Source organism: Palaemon carinicauda, chromosome 33 (genome assembly GCF_036898095.1).
Source record: "Palaemon carinicauda isolate YSFRI2023 chromosome 33, ASM3689809v2, whole genome shotgun sequence".
Classification (NCBI taxonomy): Eukaryota; Metazoa; Arthropoda; class Malacostraca; order Decapoda; family Palaemonidae; genus Palaemon; species Palaemon carinicauda.
Window position 1 is genome coordinate 12,552,229 of NC_090757.1, and position 26,427 is coordinate 12,578,655.

General features: G+C 39.3%; 1 protein-coding gene across 1 annotated transcript in view; it reads left to right on the forward strand.

The window, feature by feature from the left end:
- Positions 1-14,815, forward strand: part of Sras (Ras converting CAAX endopeptidase Sras) — a 96,652-nt gene extending 81,837 nt beyond the window's left edge. The window contains exon 7 of the mRNA XM_068356753.1: positions 5-14,815. Within this exon, the coding sequence (XP_068212854.1) occupies positions 5-204 (200 nt within the window). The 3' untranslated portion in view covers positions 205-14,815. The remainder of the gene's footprint in view (positions 1-4) is intronic.
- Positions 14,816-26,427: the final 11,612 nt, after the last annotated feature.

Consider the following 26,427-nt stretch of genomic DNA (forward strand, 5'->3'; position numbering starts at 1 on the left):
TCAGGACACTTTCTCCCTCTGTTTGCCGTCCATGCCTTTTGCAACCACATGGGACTTCCCGAGTTGAAAGACATGTGGAACAAGCCAACGCCCCTTCGTAATAAGCTGATGGCTTGCCATGTGGTAGGACTTGTAGCTTGGTATTTCTTACTTAATCCTCTCACTGATCCATCGTATTTTGGAAATACCCTCTATAATTTGTGAACATAAATTTTACTTTGGTGAAATAAGGTAATTCTTTCATTTTGCTGGGCTGTGCTCAAAACTGTGTTCAATAGGAAGCTGATTTTCTTCCTCTTTTTCCATTCTTGAGTCACTTGCATTTTCATTTCTTTTGTTTTGTTAAAGGATAGATGTTTATATATCCTTATAATGTATGTATGAAATAAGGAAGTTGAATTTGGAAGGATTGATTTTTTGATATTCGTTACTGCATTTATTTTCCATCTTACTTATCAGAGGTAAGATACAATCTCAGCCTACCTTGTAGCCCATAAGTTAATCAATTTTTTTCCTGTATGCAACGGTTACTACTGGTTTTAAGAGTTTATTTTAATTGCAAATAGTGTTGGCAATTCTTAAATGAGGAGGAACTCATTATGTAAAGAAAGATTTATTTGCATTTTTTGTCTCAGTAATGGTTTATATTATAAGTTTTAATGTCATTTGTGTTTTGATGGTTTTAAGGAAAGTTTCTGTGATATAATGTACATACAGGTATGTGCATTAGCCCCTATTTTCATAAATTGTATGCATATACTTTATGCATGTTTATTACATATGTATGAAAAGTCATGAATATGTTGCATGAGCAATGCATCTGTAAAGTACAGTCAGTCTCTGTAATTTGTGGATTTTTTTCATGAACATTTTGAAGTATTTCTCTTTATATTCTTTAGTAAATGACAGTATTAAGTTTAATGAATAAGAAAATGTAAGCTATTCAAAACACTTTCATTTATCAGCATCATGTGCAATTTTGCATTATACTGTAGAATATGTTTTTGTACATTATACAGAAAGAAAGGGAGAGAGAGAGAGAGGTAGAGAGTGAGTTAGTTTTTTAATCCCTCTAGAAAAATTTACTAAAAATTTGGTTTCATGGAGAATTTTCTGAATAATATTAAAAGAAGAAGTAAAGGAAACAACCAGCAAATAGTGTCATGCTAAGTTTTCATATATGGTAAACAACTGCCTGATTCCTGCTTATGATTACCGTGGAGGTCCTATAGAGAGTAAGACCAGAAAAACAGCTGTAAAGTAAAGTGAAGTACTTCCATGCCTATTATTTTTCTATTCAAGTGCTCAGTTTCCTTCTTTTACTTGTGCATATGTCACTAGATTTCAGTTTAGGATAGACCTTGCACATGATTCTTATATCAGGAATCACTTCTTGCATTAGGATATTTCTTTTCTTTTCAGGATATTTTCCATTCATGGAAACCTCTCAGGTTGACAACTAGGAATTCCTGTATCTGTGACTGTGCTGGATGGATATTTGAACTCTGATAGAATTCAAATATACATATATTTTCTGTCAAACGTGACATTAATTTTTTCCATCTTTTTTTAGCCCATTCAGGAGATTGATCCATAATGCATTCTCATGTAACTGTAGTCAAATCAATGCAAGTTGTAAAAGCGTTTACTGTATGAAAGTTTCAGGGAAGCTTTAGTATAGTTGTAATATCTACCAATTACTAAAACACCTTTCCCTTTTTGTAATAGCAGTTGCAGATCTTTTGAGATTTTTTGGTAGAAATATATGCTTGTGTCACGATTTAAGCCTGGTGATTGGCTTTGTCCTTTGGTAGCTACCTGGAGGAACTGTTGTCCTTTGGTAGCCACCAGGAGAAACTGACTTGTCACTTCTTTCTTTCAGATCTTTGAGAAAAATCCACTGCTTCTGGAATTAATCTATTTGAGTGGAATCTTTCATTTCACAGGAAACCCAAGCATTCATCTTTTGTGCCCACAGTTTTAATTTTGAGGTGGAGTGATGATGTTGAAGATTGCATTTGTGATAGCCTTTCAATGAAAAGAAGAATTACCGACGTTATACCCTGCTGTTCGAAAGTGCCATTCATCTATCTATCTACCATTGCACTTCTCCCAATTTTGAGGGATAGCTGATGTAAAAAAAAAAAAAAAAGAAAAGGAGATTTTTCTTCTCATCATTCATTCTGGCCTGACGAGGGATTCAGCCTACTTTGAGTGGTACTGCTAGGGTGTCACAGCCTATCTTCCCATGTAATCCACCACAATGAAGCTTCATATGCTGAATCCCCAACTGCTGCTACCTCAACGGTCACCAAAGCTATTGGAGGAAGCAGCAGGGCCTTTTGGAATTGCATCACAATTGCTCGCCATTAATTTCTATTTCTAGCATGCTCTTTTGCCTCTTTCACATCTATCCTCCTATCACCCAGAGCTTTCTTCACTCCATCCATCCATCATTCATAAAGGACAGTAATTAGTAGACATGTCCTTTATTGTAGTACACATTATGTGGATGCATTAGGATGAAGCTATGTAGTTGTGTTCATCACAGTTCTAGAAATGTTCAAATTATTGGATGAGCTTGAGTAGGAATTACATTTTTGTCCTGTTGATGCTTTCCTTATCTACCAAGAAATCTATGCTTTAGTTTATAGTTTCTTCCTAACGTATACAAACCATTCGTCCTTCAAAATATGGAAAATTTTTAGCAGAGCTCAAACGGCCTTTGAAATTTTTAACAAGGTAATTAATGCTAGGGTAGGCGGTGAGCATGATTGAGGGGCCCTGCCCACTCTCCTGTCAAAGACACTTTTCTTTTGTCTTGATTGCAGTAATTGCAATCTTACTATTGCATCCTATACTAGTCAGTTTAATCTTTTTCTCATACTTTTTAGTTTGAATGTTTTTTTGGCTTTGTGTTAATCATGAACTGTGACGGTCCTCTGCTGCTGTCTACCAGGGAAGTGAGCCATCTTTGATATGGTTGATAGAAAGGGTAATTCTCTAGTCGAAGCATCTTTAGTATAGATCATGGATTTCCTAGTCTTCCTTCACCAATGTAAGAGTCTCAGTCTTGGCTGTCAATGCTACTACTCAACCTTGATTATGGTCATTCGACTGATCGATTTAGACCTCTCCTTCCCGTAGAGTTGTATGTACTCATGAGGAGCGTTGACCATTCTTGATCCATTGAAAAAGTCTTCATACAGAGATCTAACCCTCAAGACTGTCATTTTGCTAAGTCTTAGCATCAGCGAAAAGAGCAAGTGAGTTGTACGGTCTCTCTTTTAGTTGTTCACACTTAAAGTTGAAAGCAAGGATCTATTGAGTTTGTGCCAGAATTCGTGGCCAAATCCAGAATCTTGCAGTTCATGACTTTAGGTTCTAGATCTTCTCCATCCCATCTCTAAAAGCAGCAATCGAGAGGAGATGCTTTTGTGTGCCATGGCGGCTCTGTGGTGCTATCGGAGGAGGACCCAAAACCTCAGGCCTGAGTGTCGGTTCCTCTTTCTTAGCACTGGCAGAACTAAGAAAGAAGTGTCAAGGAAAATGGTCTCTTTCCGACCTCATGAAATGATCTGTAGGGTATACACCTCAACAGCTGAGATGGTAAAGGTACCATCCAGGGATATAGGAAATGCCAAACATCCTTCATAGCTTTTTACCTAAGGGAGTCCTCGGACAGTTATTTTCCTTGGTTTTGTTGTGGTCATTTAGTAGATAGGCCCACTCCTCTATGGGACCGAAAGCATCCTGTCTATGGTAATGTGTAGATATAAGTCTGGAAAGGAAGGTAGAATGACTGGCCCTTCTCCTTCATCTATCCTTTTCGTTTTCTGGAGATGAAGCAGTTGTACCTTTTACTCACTGGATCTAACTTGATGCTGGTAAGCTACTCTTATGAGGATGGCAGAACATAGACCAACCATTGATCATCTTTTGCCAGGTATATCATTCTGGAATGCTCTGCCCTTAAGAAGAAGGGATTCTTCCTTTGACCACTTGTCAATTTTTTTTCTGTACAGGCCAGGCCCTATCAGCATATGATGGGTAGATAGGGGGGTTCCTGAAGTTATCTCCACTCCTGTACTTTACCAGGAAGATTTACACTGTAAGGGAAGAATAAGAACCAACTAGTTCAATACTAAGGGGACTTTTGATGCACCAAGTAGTACCTCCTTATTTTAAAGGATGAAAGGTTTGTGCATGTTTAGGAACAAATAGCAAATGTTAAACATCCCCCTTGTTCGCTCCTCCCATTCCTGAGCTGAAGGTCAAAAGTGATGTGCATCCGAGAGGATGAGAAGCAGAGCTACTTGCCAGCATTCACCACCTGTTGTTTACTAACGCAATAACAAATTTAATGGCCTTAAAGTTCTGCTGAATACATTTCCCTATTGTTATATTGCAGTAAATTGTAGGAGTGACTGGTATATCAGTGTCCTGTATTTCTTGACTACACCATACTAATCTTTGTCCTATATCGGCTATCATTTTCATTTAACTGAAATAATGGTGTTAACTATTACTTTACTTACTTTTACGGGTTTATTTCTCGCCCTCCATCAGATACTAACAGTCTGTTCAGGCGGGCCTTGATGTGTGAAAATAATTTCTTTGTTGTTTACCTGTGCAGTAGTCACGTGGATTGGTTCTCACACATTCCAGTAACCACCACTGAGATCTCTTATGCAATTACTTCAGATTAAGGTGGTCTGTTTTGCTTCCCATTGAAGATTAGAGGATATTGAAAAGGAGAATGTTTGAGTTGGGGAACTAGTTTTGATTGTTTGCTAATTCAATTGATAGAATGAAATTTTCATTGATGCAGTGTATAATGACAGTATCCAATACAGTTTGTTTATTTGTGATTTATATAAGTTGATATGTACAGATGTGCAGTATATTTGAAAAGATTTTGATATGTTATGACAAGTCAGCTCAAAGTTTCATAACTAAACCAAGGTTAATTTATATTGCTTCAAGTGTGCAGTACTTATTTCAGTCAGTGTATTGTCCCGTTGAGGAGATTTATAGGTTCTATGCTGATGTATTTTATCATAGAAAATGTTATTTCCATTTAGGGAAGAATGGGAGTGCAAATTAGAGTTAAAGTTAGTTGAGCTTAAGTGAAAAGTAATATGAGAACAATTTTATGACATTGTATTAGGTTGATTTTTGAGTTCCCCAAAGTCAGTCCTGTTAGTTTGTGTCTACAGAAAATAATAAAGACCTGCAATACAGAATTATTTGAAATATTAACAAACTGTAACTGGTTTTTATAATGAATAGAATTTGGAGAATACAGTTAGTAAATGGCTTCAGGTAACATTTCTGCATATGGTGGGTAGCCTCAACTCATCGCACTTTTCTTGTGGGGATATTTTTTTTTTTTTTTTTTTTACACCAGCACCAAAGCTATCTTTGACCCTGTGTCTCCAGAGATTTTAGATTTTGGCACATTCTTCACTTTTCATTGATATAGGTTACACTTTTCAGAGTCAGCGTTGCACAAAATGTACAGTGTGTTACCAGATTTACCTTTCATTTTGCCTTTAAGAATTGGGTAATGTATGTACTGTACTGTACAAATCAGATTAGTAAAGGCTTCATTTTGTTATGATTAATGAAAATCATGTGTAGAAATCCATGTTATTATAACATGATTTCTTTGCTTGATATTTTTTGAAATTCCCGGTAAATGAGAAGTCTTTTCTTCATTTTATCGCTAGAGACTACATGGAATGAGTAGTAAATGGTGTTTATAGATATTTATTTGGTTTAGAGAAGGATCAAAGTCTTCCATAGATTTTCAAGTTGTAGAACACTAAAACTTTATATTCTAGGCCTGGAATGAAATGGGTTTTGATGAGAATGATCATCCATGTTATATTAGATCTCTCAGCATCTATTTCAAGGAATAATAATATGCTTATTACATTATACAGTGGTCAAAATCATGGAGCTTTTTAGTACTAGTGCTGCACAATATCATGACCATCACCTGAAGCTGATTTACTGGCAACGGATTTGCAAAGTTTACCTTTTCTGTAACACGTTATGCTATAGTTGTTTTAGCAAGTTAAAATAAAGTTTTGATTATTAGCCAGAGGAAACATTTTATCTTGGAAAATAAGATGATATAAAAATGCCTAGAAATGATTGAAGATAGGAATACTAAAACTATGTAATGGTGATTCAATGGCTTCTGATCATGTTAACTTAATGAATGCCTGCATTTGATTCTGTCTGAATTACAGTACAAGATAATTATAATTACTGTTTGATAGTGCCAAGTATGTCCACAATTCTCAATTAAAACAAAAAGACTACCTGAGAGCCATGCAGACTGGTATTTTATTTGGTATTTTATTTTGATGTCAGATAATTTTTACCACACCTTACAACATTCATAAAATCAAATGCATTGGTACTGTTCGGACAATCAGTTATGACAAGCAACCAAGGTACCCTTAGGCCTATTTGTTCGGGTGTACCAGACTATAGAAGTTCTATTGGGACACAGCACATCACGGAGTTGATTGCCTCTCATCTAGCATTGTGCTTTCCAATTACTTGAGGCCATTCTATGGGAAAGCCCTCGCATTATTGTGATCCAGTTAGCTTTATATTCTGACAGGATTCCTAGACAGAAGACTGTGCTGGCAGTCTAGATCCTAATATCCCTCCAGCTAAAGTCAGCACTCGTAACAACTTTCTTTTCTTTATGCATACTTTGTATTAGAAATATGCATTATTGTATGGTTCCTATGGCCTGTGATCCACAATTTAAATCTTCTGTTAAAATCTTTGGGTGGAACTGAAAAATTTTATGAGAGGTACTGGGGATCAGCTTTAAGTAGGGTTACCCATTAGCTTGTCTTGGGATCTCCCACTTGTTTTGAAGATTTGTATGAATCCTCCCTATAAACCAATCTAGAAAGAGTCTTTGTTGGATCTTGTATTGAAGCCAGTTCTTTGAAATGGATCAACAAATTTCAATCTTTCTCTGAGAAACCTCTCAAGCTAAAGGTTGGTCATACGATGAGTTAGTCCTTTGTTTCTGATTTTTTAGCAAATATCCAAATGGCTATTATCCAAGACTGAATCAAAGCACCCCTTATCACCTCTTCTTTGCATTCCATCTTTAACAATGAAATGTCGCTTTTGCTGTGTCCAGTGAGAACTATCAGTAGCTGCAAAGAACCATAAACTTCGGAGACACCCCCTCCTTGAGACGGCCTACAGTCATTACTGTTTGTATCTGCGATCTAAGGGAAGAAGTTATATGAAGAATGAACTTTTAGGCTGCAGCATTTACTTTTTAGAGCCTTATGGTATTGAAATGGGTGTGGGAGCTAAACAAGAGTTGAAGTGTACTCTGCTTTTGTTGCTTTTAAAGACAGTCTGAAATTATATTTTATTTTATGTCAGTCTTTGCTAATTTTTTGTAAGATGTTTCATGAAAAGTGTTAAACCTTTATTCATTCAAACTAGTTATTTTTGCTGGTTTTAGCCTACCCATGGAAGCAGTATAAGCTAATCCTCCTTTCATATCTTAGCATTGTTACAAGATGTACACTTTCTGGTTATGGGTTCCTACATCTCGTCTCTCACCTGATGCAAGTACCTTGCTTTATTCATAAACTTTTGCTACACCATGCAACTTACAAGCCTATATTGTGATCAATGAAAGATTTGATTTTTCATTCATAAAGTCCTCAAGTTCTCTATTGGATCCTACAGGCACACAAGCCTTGATACATTCAACATCTTTGCTCCCTTCCAAAATAAAGAATAATTTTTAAACAGCATATGGTTATTTGGTTGTTTTTAAGGACATATTGTATTTATGAAGCAAAAAGTTTTTTTTATAAAACATATAATCATATGAGTTCTCTTATGTGATCCATATTACTTGCTGGTTATCTTGGAAACATTTCTGTATATAATCATAAGGGCAGTATTAGAATAGTATTTGCATTATAAAAATATAGGTCTTACCATGTGGAGGTACTTAAACTTGAAATACAGTGAACTCTCAGGCTACTAGTATTATTCTAGGGAATCTCTTGGATGTTTAAAAAAGATGAGAATGCTTTGAGTCATTATTAATTCCTTGATTTAGCGTGCTTCCAGGAGTCATATTCTAATGCTCTTAAATTATTGTTAATATTGACTTTAGAATGATCTCTATAATCTGTCAATATTTCCCTCATTGTTGTATTTATTATAAATAGAAATTCTGCATGTTTTATCTTACAAGAGATAGTTCTTCAAAAACATCAATTAAAATCTTCCTTCATATATAATCTATGTGAACTGCATACACTTAGAGTGTTGTTTTTCTTGAATCTTTGGGGCAACTGGGTTCCATATTGCTAATATGAAATATATGAATTTTTAAATTATTTATATATGTAGTTGCAGGCCTACTGTGATTTTATAATTCTATTTTCACTCGAGATTGGAAAGTAATTTGATGTAGGTATGACTTTCTGTTGAAGGTGGAAGGGTAATCTGGTCTAATAATCAGATGTAACTCTGTTAGTAAATAGCCAGTGAATTTTGTATAGATTACCCTTTTATCATCGTCAGTCTGCTACATTTATCATACTGTATGTCAAGAAATGGCCAACAAAACAGTTGCAAACTTAGTCTCCATATGCTACTTTACATATTTTGTACTACAGCTTATAGTCTTATACCTACATATGATTGTGGAGTGTATAAAGAATAATCATATTTTCATTACATGCAAACCACTTTTGGGTTCTGAAGATCCCTTCTTTTGCCAATTCAGATTAATGTTACAGTAGGGCAAGGGATTCGCAGTTACTGTACTCTATGATTGCCCATTCTTTCCCAACACCATATATATGATTTGATTTAAATTTCAGTTCAGTACAGGCTATCACCAACTATTGTGTGCAAGAACAGTGTCGATAACTGTTTTTTTTTTATATTTCTTGAAAAGCAAAGGGTGTTAAAATTAATTTTATTTTCTCCCCAAATCTTTAATTTCAAGGATGTTTTTCATTTTTTTGCCAATAGTTTAAAATTAAAGATGTTTTTAATTTCTTTGCCAATAATAATTTCAGTAATCTTATATAGTTACATCTTTCAGTAATTTTTTTATGGTTATATCTATAGTCAGAATTCATAGGAGTTTCTGTCAGTGGAAGTCTATCCTTGTTTATATGTTTGCATACAGTGTATGCTTTCAAATGGTTTTATATACACTTTGGTATATAGTATAAGTAAAGAATTAAACAAAAGACAAGGACCTTTAAAGAACATGTTTATCATCACTGGGTGAGAAGTCTAATTACTTTCTTGTAATAGCAATTATTCTGTTGATTAAACCATTAAGTCATTTTCAATAAAATATATTATTTAACTGCATGATATTGAAATGTATGATTGCTTGCCTGCTCATATGAAACAAATGGAGAGTATTTTGTGCTTTGCCAAGGTAATATTTAAACAAAACACAAAGAATTGGTGGGAGCTATTTAATTTTCAAATGCAGTACTGTACTATATTAAGGTGTTCATCATAAATATTTAAAATGTCTCTCTTACTTTTTATTACAAATGTGCTGGGAGCAGGAATGATGACTCGTACACTATCTATTATGTAATTTTGTAATTTCTACAATTGTAATATAAAGTGCCATTATCAAGGTTGATTTAGAATTACCATTAGAGAGATATTCTTTTCATGAAAACTTTGTACGTTTGATAATTGCTTACACATATAAGTTATTATTTGTTACTTTAGTTCTAATAACAATTTTAGCCAATTTCTTATCTGAAGTTGTTATACTGTGCTTTTTATTACAGTATTTAGAAATAATGATTGTGCTATATTATATGTTAAAATGACTGGCAAACACAATATTTACTGTTATGTTGATCAGTACATACTTGAATTTTTTTTTTTTAGAAAGTTAGGACAATCTTCAGCTTATATTTTTATGTCTACAAGTGGACCATCATTCAGATATTTTCTATTTGCTTCGTGTTAGCTTTTCTTCGTTACAAAATTGGAAAAGGAATAAAGGTAGTTTGTGAAGTTATAACGGAAGCATAATTTTTAGAGGATTTACCATCTGAGCCATCTTGACATAGTTCCTTTAAAGAATCTAGACCTTTTGGATGTTGTTAATCCCTTTTAAGTTCTTTGATAGGTCTAATGGGTCCTAGGATATCTCGATGCATTGCTTGAAGAGCAGTCGTGCTTCTACTTCCATGGTTGAAATCCTCATTAAGTTGTAAGTTGTTGTTTATATGTATTTTGTGTTAATGTTTTATAGAAGTTTCTGGATGAATAAGCATTCATTCAATTCCAGGTTGTACTTTTCATCTATTAACAACAAAAGTATACTGAATGCTGTGAAAGTTTTTTGTGTTTTTAGCAGTAGTAATTCCTGATTTTTTTTTTTTTTCAAAATTGTAATGCCTTTTTGTAGAATGATGGTGAATTTATTGTTATGAGAGTAATACCTCTCTTCCTATTTTTTTTTTTTCAGTTACTATACAGGGAAACTTCATATAGTGTATTGCAATATTAGCACTTCCTACAGGCCAAAGGTTATTGGTTAAAGAGGATTAATTTGTATGAATCTTACCTTGTAGTCATCGTGCTAACAACATCAAAGTGACTGTGTCCTACCTCTAAATAAAATTCAAAAAATCTCCACTTTCAACTGGAGGGTGGGTGCCCTCCTGTTCCAAAGCACCATCTGTCTGGAGAAACAAAACCTCTAATAGAGGGAGCACCCATAACTTCATTCAACACTCGTTACCAGCACTGTTAAAATTGTCCTCTTCATCTCAGCTTATTTATTTTAATATTTTTAACAAATATTTGTATTTTTGTTGAATTTTCTTTTAGAAAACTCATTGTCATCCTCAGGGTTTTAGAATGTGTTTATATTGTAATTATTTTAGTTAATAGGCTTTACGAGCCATATTCCCCTTATGTCACATGTATTGTTGCTGTCAACAACGGTGTGGGAAATGTGAAATTTGTGTGAAAATCTTCTGTCCGAATTTGTTGATATCTGCTCGAGTTGATGATGGAGAAAATCGTAAGAGAAATTCAGATAGCAAGTGAGCTGTTAGGTATGAGATTGATCTCAGTCTACCATTTTTATTGAATAGTTTTCAAGTTTTATGAAATTGAATATTTCTTATTCCTTTAATAATGTTAAGTTGATATATATAGTCAAGGTATGAATGCTAGTACCAGTGGTATACTATTGTGGTTTGTCCAATTGAAGGATAGTTTAGGAAATCAAATAGCTTTGAAATATTGATATATAAACTGTATTTGTTTTTTTTATCATTTTATGATAAGAAATTTTTTATTTTAGCAGGTATAGGGTCAAGTTACAGAAACTAGGTGATGTTAAAACTAAGTATAGATTCAGACTCATGTCAAATGCAGTCAGAATATCTGAGAAAGCAGAACCGGTCAGGATAGCAGATACATAACTAACTTCTGTGAATAAAGTCCCTTAATTATGTGATTACCATTGACCTTTACAAGCGGTAATTAATACTAATCCAGCCCAATGTGGTTTCCCCTTTTTTTCTCTGGATGCAGAGTTAAGAATATTAAATTTGGTCCTATTTGAGGCTTAATGAATAAACTTTGAAATAGCTGGTGCAGAATATTTCCATCTTGGAAAATTAGAACTTATTATTTTTGGAATAAAGCTGTTTTTAGAGTTATTTTAGCCCTTAGAAAAGATACTTCTCATTGTAATAGAGAATTGTATTATTCCCCTTGAAGCTTATTTACTCTACATGCTTTAGGAATAAAAGGATCGTTCATGGGGTCTCAATTCATCGATTTAAAAGGCTTTCGATTAACATACTGGAAGCAGAGATAGTATAACGTATTTGAATCTCTGATGCATTATCAACTCCTTAACTCCATCTTTGGCCCAATTGCAGTTGTCAGCCTTTATACGCAGTGATTAAAGATGTAGGCATAGCGTTCGTGAGTACAAGATCAAGTTTTGCAAAAAATTATTTTAATTAAGTCTTGTTTACTTCTGAAGATTATTGGGCTTTAGGAAAATGTCAAGGGATGTATCAAGTATTTTATCCCTGGTGTATTTTTGTATGGCCTGTAAGTTTTCTCTGATAAATTTTTGTCTGGTCTGTCACAGTTTTCTCTCATTGTGAGAAATTCATGGTGGTTTGGTGGTAAGTTTTAATGCAATACCAAAGAAAGGAAGTTAGCTTTTAGGAACAAAGCAAAGAAAGTCACTGAACATTACATAAACAGGACAAACATGGAATGTTCATGTATATAAGGCGAGATATACTGTATTTGTTTTTTTCCATCACATATGGTTTGAGTGTGATTAAAATCATAAATTAATTTATATTTGGTGTTTCTCCATCGCACATACCCACCTCCTAAAGAGTGTGGTAATTACCATGATAGCTAAAAGGTGAGGTTGATTTAGAAGTGAAATTTTAATAATTTTTTTTTTCAATTCTTGCCATTTAGTCATCAATTTCACTTCCTCCTTCGTTCTTTCAGTGGTCTAGAGTTTTCTAGTTACCGTTATGTAAACGCCTACAATGACATGTTCTTGGAAGTTCTGGGAAATTATTTCAGATAGATGGAGAAAGAGAGAGAGAGAGATCTTAAAATTTTTTTTTTCTTTTTATTAAAGGTCGGGAAGCAATTGCTTTGATGTTGTAGCACAATGACTAGAAAATAGGTGTTCAAGTAATGAATTGTACTATAAAAATAAAAATTTTTTAAACTTCTTACTCCAGGAAAACAGTTTTTTTCTATAGATAGCAAGTGTTGCTTCTCATTTGCGTTATGATCAATATTAAATAGAGCAGAAATGATGTTCATGTCATATTAATGGTGAAAGGCAATTTGATTTCTACCGATGTATGTGATCTGGATAGTAAGTACCGGTAACTAATTAGAGTGTTAATGTGTATTGCTTATTTGATCACTTCCTATTGATGTGCACACTAGGGTTTTTTCATATAGTTTGGTAAACCGACACTTTTCTTTGTTTTTCTCTTTATTTGGTTGTTAATAGTGGTTGAGAATGGACAGGATTTTTGTAGTTCTTTTAAGAACTTTGTGAAGAGAATTTGGGTCATCTTCTAGCTATGTAGCTTCTTTACTTGGGCCTTTGATTTAGACTTCATATTACTGACAATATTTTTCTATTTAACATGCTTTTCATTGTCGTATTATGTAAGTTATTCTATTTTTAGTCAGATCATGTAGTTGTTTCTCAGTCTTGTCTATCGAGTGAAATTTGAAATTTATAAATATGAATTAGCTTGTTCAATATATCTTGTCTTTGATTTAGATTTATTGATATTGAGGGAAGGCTTTATGAAGACTCTTAAGAGGTCTCAATTTTACAAGGAAGTAATTACATAGGTCCCCTGGCAGAAGATTTCTCCCGTACTGCCATCACAACAACATACCAGACTGTCTTGTTACTAGGTCTCCTTTGCTCCTCATGTTAATCTCCAAAGATAGAAGTCATAGGTGTTTATCCCCATTCCAAGTATATAGCATGAAGGTGGCCCTTCTATTAAAGGAAAGAAATATGTATCGTTTTGCCTTAGCTTAACTACTATAACTTTTTTGTTGTGTAAGCTCCTACAGGAAGTTCTTCAGACACTTTTCTCCAGTAGAGTACCGTCTTTCCTTTGTGTAATTGAGCTGCCAAAACTTTACATTAAGCCTTAAATTTTTCCAGTACAGTATTTTTAAGGTTATTATTCTGTATTGAGAGTTTAGAATTCTTTCCATTATTCTAAAGTTAAAGTTGGATGAAAAGAGATAAAAAGAAATGTGAAAATTGGAAAGCTGTGGCCTAATGAATCTCAACGAGCAACTTTTTATTATGTTTTCAACTTTCAGGGATTTTTAGTCTTTTGTGTGAAATGTTTATCATTTCCATTTCTTGTAACTTAAAATATTGTGCCTTTATTGTAGTTTACATTATTATTATGTTTGTTGGTTCTTATTAAGCAAAACTTAATACCAGTTTAGAAAACAGAAAACACTCTTGAGTGCTTTTATGTGTAGCAATTTTGTTTTTGTATTGCTTCAGGTAAATTTTTTTATTATGTTATAATGGTGAATCTAGTTTCATATTAGAAGTTTTATTGTACTTTGTTGTTGTATGCTAAAAAATGGAAAAGGGCAAAAATCTAACAGATGTTGCTATTACAATTGCAACAGTTGGTGATTTGATGACGTCATGCAATATCATCAGCATCTCAAATGTTCAATCATAGATAAATGAGCAAAGCAATAAGTAGCTGAAGGTAAATAAAATAACTTGAGAAACACAATCAACACTTCAAGTTAGAAATGCATCTCTGCTCCTCACAGACATCAACATCCAAAGCACAGAGAGAAAAACTGAAAACAGTTTTGTAGTGAAGCAAAAATTTATATCACTTGAAATACAGCAAACGGTAATTCCTGTTTTGTGTATTTTATGTAAAGCCTCTGTCTGACATGGCGATCTTCTTGGGGCATGGTTAATTTTAATGGTATAGTGCTCATAGAAAAAATCATATGCCAGGGGAACTACACACGAAACTCTGGAATCTTAAAAAGTACATTAAAGAATTTTTGCAATATTTTCTAAAGCCAATTACTAAAACGAATAAATATGTAGGCTTGTAATTGAAGCCAGTTTTTTTTTTATGAAAGAATTATATAAGTTTTGGTTGTTAATTTTTCATTTTTTTCCTATTACTAAGGTATTGGTGTTGAATAAAGTCTTTGAAAAGTAGTCCCTGTTTCATACCCAAAGAAATAATTGCTTTCTACTCATGTCATGAAGTTGTCACTACAGTATAGATATGGAAGTGAGGTAAAAAAATATTCCAGTAAAGTACAAGTTCACTTTTATTGACTCAAGTTCGTGTAACTGGCAGTCACTATGCAAAGTTGTATTCAACACTGTGATAGAGATATCCTATCTGCTGCTAAAATGGGTCTCGGGAGAACAAACATTTTAGTACTCTAGTCTTGGATGCCATTGTCTCTTAGCCATGAATCATTTGTGATATCACTGAAAGTTTTTAATGTCTTCAGCTCTTGTCTATACATGTAAACAATAATTATTCTCATTTTTTCTAGCACCCGTCTGCCCTTCCGGTTGTGTTATATAGTACAGATCTTTATAGCCTTAGGTATTTTTGTTCTGTAATTATGATTTTCATTGTTTATTCCCTTGCTATATTTGTTGTTACTTTCTCAGTTTTTAACTTTTGTCTGCTGCTAAAAAAAAGATCTTGCTTGAAAGTTGATGGGTTTTGATTTAAGCCATAGAACTGCCAATAGATAGATACTGACTAGTATGTAACTAGCAAAGTTAGCAATCAGAAAGCACAGAAACTGGAGATCTTGCCATTTTTAAGATTACGGGTTAGTTCCCATCACATTTGAAAGTAGAACTTTAAAGATATTACCACCTGTTAAGACATTTTGTTAGCCATACTGGGTGTAATGCAAAATATAAGAATTGGTTTGTATGATTGTGTAGTAATGTTTGTTAGATACGGTAGTTTGAAGTATGAAAGAACTTGTACATAAGTTTCATTAATACTTTTAAGACTTTCTCTTCATTGGGTAGTAAATTAAATAAGGTATTTAGTAAACTTTTATATTGAACCCATTTGCTGGAATTTAGTAGTGTTAATATACATGTCTAGATGTAAGGTTTTGCTGAAGCTTTTGCTGTATTAGAATTAATTATTGTGTACAGTTTTGCATTGTGAGAGATTTAGTAGTTGTTATTTTGTGGGAAAAAAAATTAGTCTTAAGATTGAACTAAAATATGAGTACATACTGTATGAGGTTTTTGTACTAGAATTTTATAAAATGGAAAATTACTCTGGTGTTTTTTAACCTTCAGGTTAACAGTTCATCTAGACATAGAGACGAGAGTCTCTTCTTTTCAGCCATCTGTCAAGGTAAATCTTTTAGAATCTAATTATAGTGACAATGTTTTACATTTCTCCACATAACTGTTTCCTCTTCACATTTCCATTTCCCCTACAGCATCCAATGCCATGAACTCGGGTATAGTCTGCGCTTGAAACGTAATCAGAAAATTAGGTGGAATGCGTCTACCTTAGAAAGCTACTTTTCACTTTTTATTCCCAAAGTCAAAGGTTATGAGGTTTGTGCAATTGCTGCTCATATTTTCCAAGCAATTTTTAGACTGAACATGGGGTGAGTTTGAAATACTTGTATATTTAAAACATGGGGTGAGTTCTAGATACCAGTCAGTTTTTTGTGTTAGGGATGCCTTATTTAAATACTATGAGTAATTTTTTCTTGGTCATGTAGCTGCTGAGAAAGTACTGCACAGTGAAACATCCTTATCCATAGATACCCCAACAGCCGATTCAACGGTACACAGTCGAGTTATTCATACCGTTGTAAAAGAAATATATGCTTGAAATCCATTTGTTGTGGTAGCTAAACTGAAAGCATGGACTATGTAAATCTAATTCCAAGTACTGTAAAGGAAATTTTGGGCTAAAGACTAAAAGGTTTCTCCCTTTGTACCATCCTTTCTATCTCCTTTTCATTTTAATTATTCATTCCTTTTTATTGTCAATTTCAGTCAATGTCTTATTACTTATAGAGTACAGTACATGACCCTTCTCCCCAACCTTATTTCATATTATTCTTATTCCATTTTATTCAGTATTTCCCACTATATTTTATCAACTTACTTATAGCCCCTGTTGTTATTTTTTATGTACCCGCTCTTCTCCCCTACAGACTAAGCAAGTGAAGTACTGTACAAAGGAAATTTGGTTCTTTATTATAGATATACTGGTAACTTATTTTTTAACAAATTAATTTGCCCTAGTAGAAGGGGCTCTCCAGTTTGAGCCACTTTTCAGTTAATTGCAGACTTCCTCGTCTTTCTTTGCCCAGAGAAATGCCTCTTTCTCAGCAGTTAAAAGCTGTCTGCTCAGCCTTGAGCCAAGTTTTCAGACTGAAATGTATAGACTTCTCCTAGTGAGAATGGCCTGTGCTCATGAGAACCTTTGAACAGGCTTGTCTTCCACGATACCTCATGCCCCGGAGTTGGTTGTGACCTGTGTTCTCAGGTCTCATATATGTATCCCATATGAGCATTGAAAAGGCTACCAGATAGAGATGTAACTCTAAAGATTGTGTTTTTGCTATTCTTAGCAACCCTGAAAAAAGTTGGGGAACTACTTTGCATTTTATACACAACTGGACATTCTGAAGGATGGAAGTACTAGATTTCAACAGTTGCTTCTATCTTGAGCTTTTAAATCAATAGTTCTCCATTCATCATGTCTACTTCACGCTTCATAGTCCTCAGTCATCAAGGGCTGGGCCTTCCAACTCTTCTAGTGCCTTGTGGAGCCCAGTTGAAAGTTTAAAGTCCATCTTTAAACATTAAAATTCTTTTTCTGGTTTATAACTTAAAACTACAGTAGGCCATTTGCATTTAGATAGAATTTCCCTCTTGTGCACATATTTCTTGCTTCCCTAGTTATGGTATCAAAAGATTAATGGCTAACCCTTAAAGAACACAAGTTCGGTTAGGACTAGAAGTTCAATGCATCTCTCCCCTAACTGTCTGAATGCATAGGACATGCAAATGTTCAACCAGCTGAAACTATCCCAATCACAGAATCACTAACATTTATCCATAAGTAGTACAGACAAAACTTATTAAGCCAAGCCAATTATTTTTTCTTTGAAACTTCTCCATTCCAAGTTACTTGATTATGCTTTACTTATATACAGTATGAATGAGAAAAAAATTATAAAAAATGAAAAGGCTACTGTTGATATTGACTCACAGGCTTATGAATATGAAAAAAGGACTAAAAGGAATGCAAATAAAAAGAAAATAAGATATAGTACTTCACTCTTTTGTTTTGTCATGATAAATGTGTTGTCTGCCAAAATAAGTTTTGCATGTTTAACATGAATAAATCAACGCTAAGCAGCATCGTTACAAACCACTACCATCAATTATGGAAAATACTGTAGTGATGATTTTATTCAATTCTTCATAGCTTCAATTTTTAAAAAAAAATAATAATAATAACAATAACTGTAGTGCTTAATGATCCCACTTTAATTTTCTACAATTTTCCCATGTACTGTAGTAACAAAACTAATTTCATTAAAAAAAAATATGTAATTCACTAAAAATGACTGAGAACTTGGCAAAAATATTTTCTGGGCTCAAGCCATGACATCCTAATGGAAGGTTCCTTTAGTAGCTTCCCAAGGGTATATATGACTACAGTGATATTCCCAGAGAATTAAACCAAAGGTTTCACAGAATTCTAACTTCTGGCGCGAGTACCTTTAAGAATACTCTCAAGGGTATCGTATATCATCAGGGGACGTATTCTTGACACGCCACATGGCAATCTACACCCTGAATAGCCCTTACGCTTCGAGGGGGAATACGTGGCAGAATTAGAAGGGTAGCCGCAATAAAGGTTACCCTAGTTCTCCTACTACAATCGTATCACGACCGCGCCAACTCCCTCTGGCGGCCATTCCTTTATCTGTAGCGACTCGCTACGGTGGTGTTCCCTGTCGATCTGACATTTTCGATCGATTTCTGGGAATCTTTGTGCTTTCTATGGCTTCTTTCTCCATCCAGAAAGTTGAGTATTTATTCTTTACAATATGTAATTTAGTTCCAGCCTCACAATGAATTTTGTATTTATTGTGTGTGGATCTTCGCCAATCGCCGGTGTCGCCATAGGCGCTGTCGTTTCTTGAACATGTGCTATTTAGTTAGCAGAATGACATTCCGATTAAATAACTTAATTGTTATTATGAAAGCTATTTAGGCATTATATATTGTAAAGATATTAATAAGCATAATTTTCCCTTTTCCGTGACGATCGTAAATGTCAGAGTTTTGGTGATTTAGGTAACCGAGATCTCGTCTTGTCTAAGTAACATAACCTAGACAACATATACTTTCGTCATTTCCCTGGTTACTCTTGTGTATCGGTTATCATTCCTGGAGATCGATATCTCCTGGAATTATACCATTACTAATCTCTCTAGAGATTTATAGGTAATCTCTCTTCCCTCTGACAGTAGCCTTAGGCTACAACTCTCTGCGTCGGCCTTGAATTTCGAATTCAGGCATGACTAGCCTAGAGTTTTCTGTCTTATCCCTTAACGGCAGACGGCAAGTTTTGGGATTTGATCAGAACCTCAGAGTATTTAGTCTTTGTCGGCAGTCGGTCGGCGGGGTGATTGCATTCCCCTGCCGGCGGAACTGCCGACATAGGAGGCTAGCCCTCCCTAGATTACACCTGAAGTGGTCGAATGTTGCCGCCACCTTCTACCTGTGGTCTAGTTGACTAGTCCTATGCTCGCTGACCCTAGGCTATAGAGTCATATACTCTTGTGGCCTAGGATGGCGCCGGCATTGGAACTCTGTTTCTCCCTTGTTGAGAGGAACAACATGAGCTCCCGTCCTCTTAACTGTATTAGCACCTCCTAAGCTGGAGAATAAATGATTCTCCTGCCGCTTGTGGTCGTGCCGGTACTGAAACAGAGTTTCTTAAAGGTGTGTAGGTCCGGCAACATTGCCGGTCCCTTCTATACCTCATATAGGACCCTTTCCCCTCCCCTCTCTGTTCTTTTACGATGGCCAAGCCATGGTCTTTCCTGTGCTGGAGTCCTGTAACCTTACCATTGCTGGTGGGTTGCCGGAGCCGTCCAGACACCCCCTCCTCAGCCGTCTGCTGTCGCCGGCTGCCGGTGGCCATGACGGCTGTCGGCGACTGCCGGCTTCCAGCGGCCTTGGCGGCTGTGGATGGGAGGTCCCTTTTGTCACCAAGGTTTTCCAGTTCTCCCTTGAACTGCTGGCCACAGTTTCTGTTGTCGGCGTATTGTTCTGGCCGGCAGTAGACCAGCACAGATAGGTACTGACTCAGTAGGTAGCATGCCAACTGTACTCGTGCTGACGGAGGCTGGCCTACCGTAGTAAGCCGGCAATAGTACTGTGGCTAAATGGAAGTGAACCTTCTTTTCGGAGAAAGGCAGTAAAATTAGACTTTTACATGTTTTATTACTGTATACATATACATTAATAGATAGCCTCTCTCTCTCTCTCTCTCTCTCTCTCTCTCTCTCTCTCTCTCTCTCTCTCTCTCTCTCTCTCTCTCTTATCTAGGTAGATGCTCCGGCAATAGCTAGATTATCCGGCAACATGCCGGCTGAACTACAGTATATGTCTATACAGGTAGTCAGTATATTTACAGTATAGTATATACGGCAGATGAATAACTAACGTATATATTATACTAGTAGTTATTTCCAATATATCTTGGGTATCCCTGCCCAGATATTTGCTGAACCCAATTCTATATTGATGGAATAATATTTCATCAATATTCTGATTTGAAATCAGTTTCCATTTACCCTGCAATATTGAATTTTGTAAAGGGCTGGTGGTGTGACACCTCTAACCCCTATAGGGGAGAGCCCTTATCCCTTTGTTTCCCTGATCAGGAAACTCCCTGATTTAATATTGTAAGGGAGGTCACAGCAAATAGATTGGTTGGGATGCATAAGTATATCTTAAATTTTTTGCCGGCTGAACTACGGTATAGGTCTATACAGGTAGTCAGTATATTTGCAGTATAGTAAAGAGGGCAGATGGATAACTAACGTATATATTATACTAGTAGTTATTTTCAATATATCTTGGGTATCCCTGTCCAGATATTTGCTGAACCCAATTCTATATTGATAGAATATTTCATTAATATTCTGATTTGAAATCAGTTTCCATTTACCCTGCAATATTAAATTTCGTAAAGGTCCGGTGGTGTGATGCCTCTAACCCCTAAAGGGGAGAGCCCTTATCCCTGAGTTTCCTGATTTAATATTGTAAGGGAGGTTACAGCAAATAGATGGGTCGGGATACATAAATATGACAAATTCGAAGATAATTTGTATTTTTCCTAACCATACAAACCTTAGCTATTTACAAAGGGTTATTACTTTTAGCGTAGCTGAAATGGCGAGCCATTAGAATTTAACGAGGGTGTATTACCCCCGCGCTAGTTAGCGGGGGGGTAGGGGAGTGGTAGCTAGCTACCCCTCCTCCCCCTCACACACACGTGAATACTCACTTTCACTTAGAGGTAGGACTTGTCTTGGGGGACAGGGCTGGAGGGCAAATATGTGTAAATAGCTAAGGTTTGTATGGTTAGGAAAAATACAAATTATCTTCGAATTTGTCATTTGTTCCGTAACCGAAATACAAACCACGCTATTTACAAAGGGTGACTTATCCCTTAGGAAGGGTGGAAAGTCGCCAGCCATACTGGCTTTGGCTTTACCCGGGGACTCAGAATCCGAGTGAGTCGCACTCGAGAAAAGGAGTCCCTGCACCTCACAAGTTCCTTGCTCCGCAAGGAACCATGTGGCCTACGTAAGCTTGTGTGTGAAGGAAGAAGTGTGACCCGTATTAGGCAGTTGACCTGGAGTTCCAGAAGGAACTCTGGGTTAGGACGTTCCCAATACCACCTCGTCAGGGTATGGGGGACGCGACAGTATTGACTCAATACTCGGAACACAAGGAAGCATGGTTTACCTGCAGAGGTTCGAGGTCAGCTATGCAGAGACCAGGATGCTGCTTCCCCGTAGAGGGGATGATGAAGAAAGAAGTAAGGGCCAGACATACTTCTTTCGTTCATGCAGACTAAAACCTGATAACAATGCCCTCAACCTTCTGCTACCTGTCCAAAAAGGAGCCTGAGGTTAGACCAGCTGTTGTGTAGCCACCACAGAGCGATAGAAAACGTATCGAGACTCCTGTGGGTCACGCCCTGCAGGAAGCGGGCTACAAAGGTCATCAGACGCTTCCAGACTCCAGCTTGTAGCACCTGCGTCACAGAGTAGTATTACTCGAAGGCGAGGACGTTGCGATGTATCCAACATCGTGCTGTAGGGCGACGTGACGGGGGAGGGTCTGAAGACAGGTCGAGATGAATGTACTCGAGTCCGGGCTGAAGAGGTATACTGGTGACTCTCCCCCCATGTCTTCCTTGTGTTCCCAAATCGGCTGCAACTGAGGCCAAACTGCAGCTGTTCCTAGCGCTAACCTCTCGATTCCTTACTGGCAAGAAAGAGAAGGTCTTGGGACATCACACACAGAATGGAGACTCGAAATCTTGAATGAATCGAACCGAAGGGTCGGGACCCTCAGATTCTGAGTCTAGCCAACTCAGGAGCGAGCCTGAATGTTGCCTTCCCCTTTTCCTTAGAAAGGGGGGAGTAGTAAGAGACCAAGAAGATTGCTTACACACTGGCCGTGGACAGAGTGAGCAGAAGACCCAAGGCGGAATACAATCCGAGGCCTGTCGTAAAAGGGTCTTGAGAAGATCTCTTAAAGGACTAAAAGTCCGAGCCATGCTCCAAGTTGGAGGTCTTCCTCCGACTAGGGCAGGGACGATCGTAGCTTCGCATGAGCGAGGATAGATCCAGCGGGCAGGAAAAAGTTATTCCTTTAAGCCTGAAGGTCAGGGAAAGGCTGAGCGACAGGCTTCATTGCCGAGAGCGGAAAGGAGTTTCCTCCCGCCGAAAGGCAATAAGACCGTTATTGCTGGAGAAGAGGCCACAAGGGAAGAGGTATATCTCCCACGGCACCCACCACCTTAGACTCTTCACTTTGCCTGGGAGACCCCTGTGGATGACTATCGCAGATGACGCGACCTCCGTACAGCGACTGTAGCGGGTTGTCTCTTCTAGAGGAGGAAGCGTAGTGTCTCCAGGCATGAAGCCGAAGCGACGCCCCGGTTCGGGAGAGATGTCGCAGTGTGGTTGCTTGAGTAGTCTGCGCCGTGGGAGAAGCTCTCCCGGGAGTTCCGTCAGGGGAAGCAGAGGGTCCAGAACCCGTTCTGCGCATAGTCCCAGTGGAGCTCTCCCATTGAAAGGTTGACAGACAACCTGGTTTTGTTGAGACCCATTGTCCGCAGACAAAAAGGAGGGAAGACGCAGGCGTCGAATTTGTCCCACCATCACCGGAATGCATCTTGCCAGAGTCTCGGGGTCTGAGACTGGGGGGAAGACTAGTGGAAGCTTGAGGTTCCAAGGTGTCGCGATCAGGTCCCCCAGACCAGCACTTGCTGGTTACCCAAGGTCAAAGACCCCTAGGTACACTCTCTCTATGAGGCTCTGCTCGGATAGTCTGAGAGAAACATTCCCCTGCCTGGAATGAGAGAGCCGATGGTGGAATTGAGAGAATCTCAATCATCCCGGTATCTCTACTGCAAGATGTGAAGGTGTGAAAATGCGTCCCCTGCTGGTTAGAATGAAGTCGACGCGCAACGGGGCGACTTGGCAGGAGCTGTAGGATCTGAAGAGGGGCCAGACTAAGGCCCTTAAGCCTGCCTGAATGATGGAGAGGTATCCTTCAGGTCTTGACCATAGGCCTGGACCGGAACATGCCCCCCCCCCCACCTTTCCTTTGACGAGTCCGAGAACCGCATCAAGAATGTGGGGAAAGGACGAGAATATCCACTACCATCAAGAGGCTCCATAGGTCAACACCCATTGCAGGTTTAATAGTTCCGCTGGTCCCATAGGGCCAGGGAGTCCGGTTAAACATTGCCTGAAGCCACCGGAACTTGGATCGCCCCACATGGAACTTATCCTGAGGCGACCGTTCGGACTATAGACGGGTCAATGAGGAAAGAAGAACTAGGAAACGTTCCAAGGTAGGGCTGAAAGCTCTGCTTGACTGAGAACAGGTACTACGACTCTCCTCAGTCTTGCCACAGTCAACCGAAAGGAAGGCTCGGAGGATGTGGTAACAGAATCTGGCGTCCCCAGGTGGTCACCCATCCAAGTACCGACGTTGCTTAACCTCGCTGGACGGACGAGAAGCGGGGTTTCCAATGTGGTAAGGCGGTTGACTCAATATCATGGCCAGATACTCCAGATGTTGAGGCAGAGGAAGAGAAGGCTCCAAGCAAAATACCATGAGCCCACACTCATGGTCAGCATCCAGAAGCTTGTCCCGGCGCTGAAGAAGGTCGAAACCCGAGCCTACCGGAGTTGACCAGCCCTCCAAACAGCAGAGGAGGCGGAAGCCTGCACCTGAGCGGCCAAGAGGAAGGCAGGGAGAGTTCTCTGGGGAAACAAACCTGCTATGCCACGGCGGGATAGCCACACTGCATCATAAGCAGGAATACTTGCAGTCTAGGCTGAATTCGACGAGCACCCTGGAAGATGGATGGAATGGAAACTGAAAGTACCCGTCCTTCCGATCCAGGGTTAAAGGAGTCCTGTCGCCTCGTTACCAGTTTGATCGATTCTGCTGGTCTACGCTGGCCGAAGTTTGTTCGACAAACTTGATCAGGGCTGAGAGGTCGACTATGGACATCCCCTCTCAGATCCTTCCTTACAAGAAAGGATCGACTGAGGGGGCCGGGGGTGAAGCCGTCGATGATCCTAAGGAAGACCTTCGCCTAAGGTATGGATCATTCTGCCCAACCGGGCAACTCTGCTGACACTATGGCATAGAGGTTCAGAGACACTGAATTCGCTGACAGAGACGGCAGGCGCGATATCCTTGGCTACTCACAGAGATTGTGCGGGAATGGGCATCGGGAAGCTGTCATTCGGATGAGTAACCTTAAGCATCCTCCCAGCGAAAAAACCTGCAATCCTAGAGTTCGTGAACTCCTTTTAGGACTATGCCCCCCCGGGGGAGTCTCCCGTGCCATCTGTTCCTGACAGGAGGAAACTGCAATTGGACACCTTGTCCCAGTTGTCGTAGCCGATAACTTAGGCCGACGTGGTTGAAAGAAAAGGGCGCTGGAGCCCTGCAGAGTCTGGAAGAAAGCGCCTTGGAGGAGTGAAACCGGAAGTCGATTTACTCCGCACAGCAGCTGTCTAAGTCTCTGTCCTTGGGCACAGACAAAACTCTTCTCAAGGATGGAAGGGTGTCTGAGGTCGTCGACCTCCACAGATGAGACACCCGAAGGAAGCCTTCAGTCAGCGCGTCCAGATGGTACAACATCGAGCTTGTCCGCAAGTAGATACTTAACGACGAAAGGCCAAGGTGTCTGAGCTCGAGAGGAGGAAAGTACCCTTGATCTTCCTGTAGCTTCCTTGAACCAAACCTCGGGCCGTAACCGAGGAGGGAAAGAACCTGGTAAGCTCCCAGAGGAAGAGGTAAGCAGTCACCCCTTGTCCGATGGAGAAATCTTGAACGGAAAGCCCCCCCGCCAAAAATCCTTCCAGGGCGGGAGAAGGAGAGAGTACTCGTGCAGGAGAGGGGACCCTCGAGACCGACCTCTTGGGAACCAACTTCGCCCTGGGGGAAGTCACCACGAAGTCCACTCCTCTCTTTCTCTTCAGCGTAGGAGAGACAGCCGCTGGTTTGTTACCCTGGCCGGCGAGTGCTGGTTTCATAACCCTCATTAACGCCCGTGCCAGCGGACCAAACCATGTCTGCTGCTCCAAGGACACAGAGTCCGAAATCCTCGCTAAGGTGAAAGGGATCGGGCGATCCTTTGGAGTGGACCCGACGGTACCTGCCTGAAAAGAAGGTGGGGAAGAATGCTGTACTGACCTGTCTTCGTCCTGCACTACCAACCTGTGCTTGGATGGAGGTGATCCCGAGTGCCGTCTAGGAGCACGCGTCCCTGCTGCTACCACCGGCTGTGGAATTCGCCGCGAACTATGGTCGCGCGAGGGCGAACGGTCGCGCAAAGGCGAATGGTCGCGCAGTCGCGCGGGCGCGCAGGCGAGCGGTCGCGCGGGCGTGCAGGCGAGCGGTCGCGCGGGCGCGCAGGCGAGCAGTCGCGCGGGCGTGCAGGCGAGCGGTCGCGCGGGCGCGCAGGCGAGCGGTCGCGCGGGCGAGCGGTCGCGCGGGCGAGCGGTCGCGCGGACGAGCGGTCGCGCAGGCGAGCGGTCGCGCAGGCGAGCGGTCGCGCAGGCGAGCGGTCGCGCAGGCGAGCGGTCGCGCAGGCGAGCGGTCGCGCAGGCGAGCGGTCGCGCAGGCGAGCGGTCGCGCAGGCGAGCGGTCGCGCGGGCGCGCAGGCGAGCGGTCGCGCGGGCGCGCAGGCGAGTGGGCGTGAGGGTGGGCAGGTAAATGAACACGTGTCCGAGGCGACGAACGCAAGCGATGGCGTGACGGCGAGGGATCGTGCTGCCGCGTAGGTGAAGAAGATCGCTGGCGATAATGACCGCGTGATGGTAAGCGATGGCGAGCAGCATGTGTAGGTGAATGATCGCGTGATAGGGTGCGATGGTGATCAGCATCCGCAAGAGGGCGAGCGTTCAGGGTTGTGCGATGAGGAGCAGCATGCGTAAGCGGGCAATCGTGCAGGGTTGTGCGAT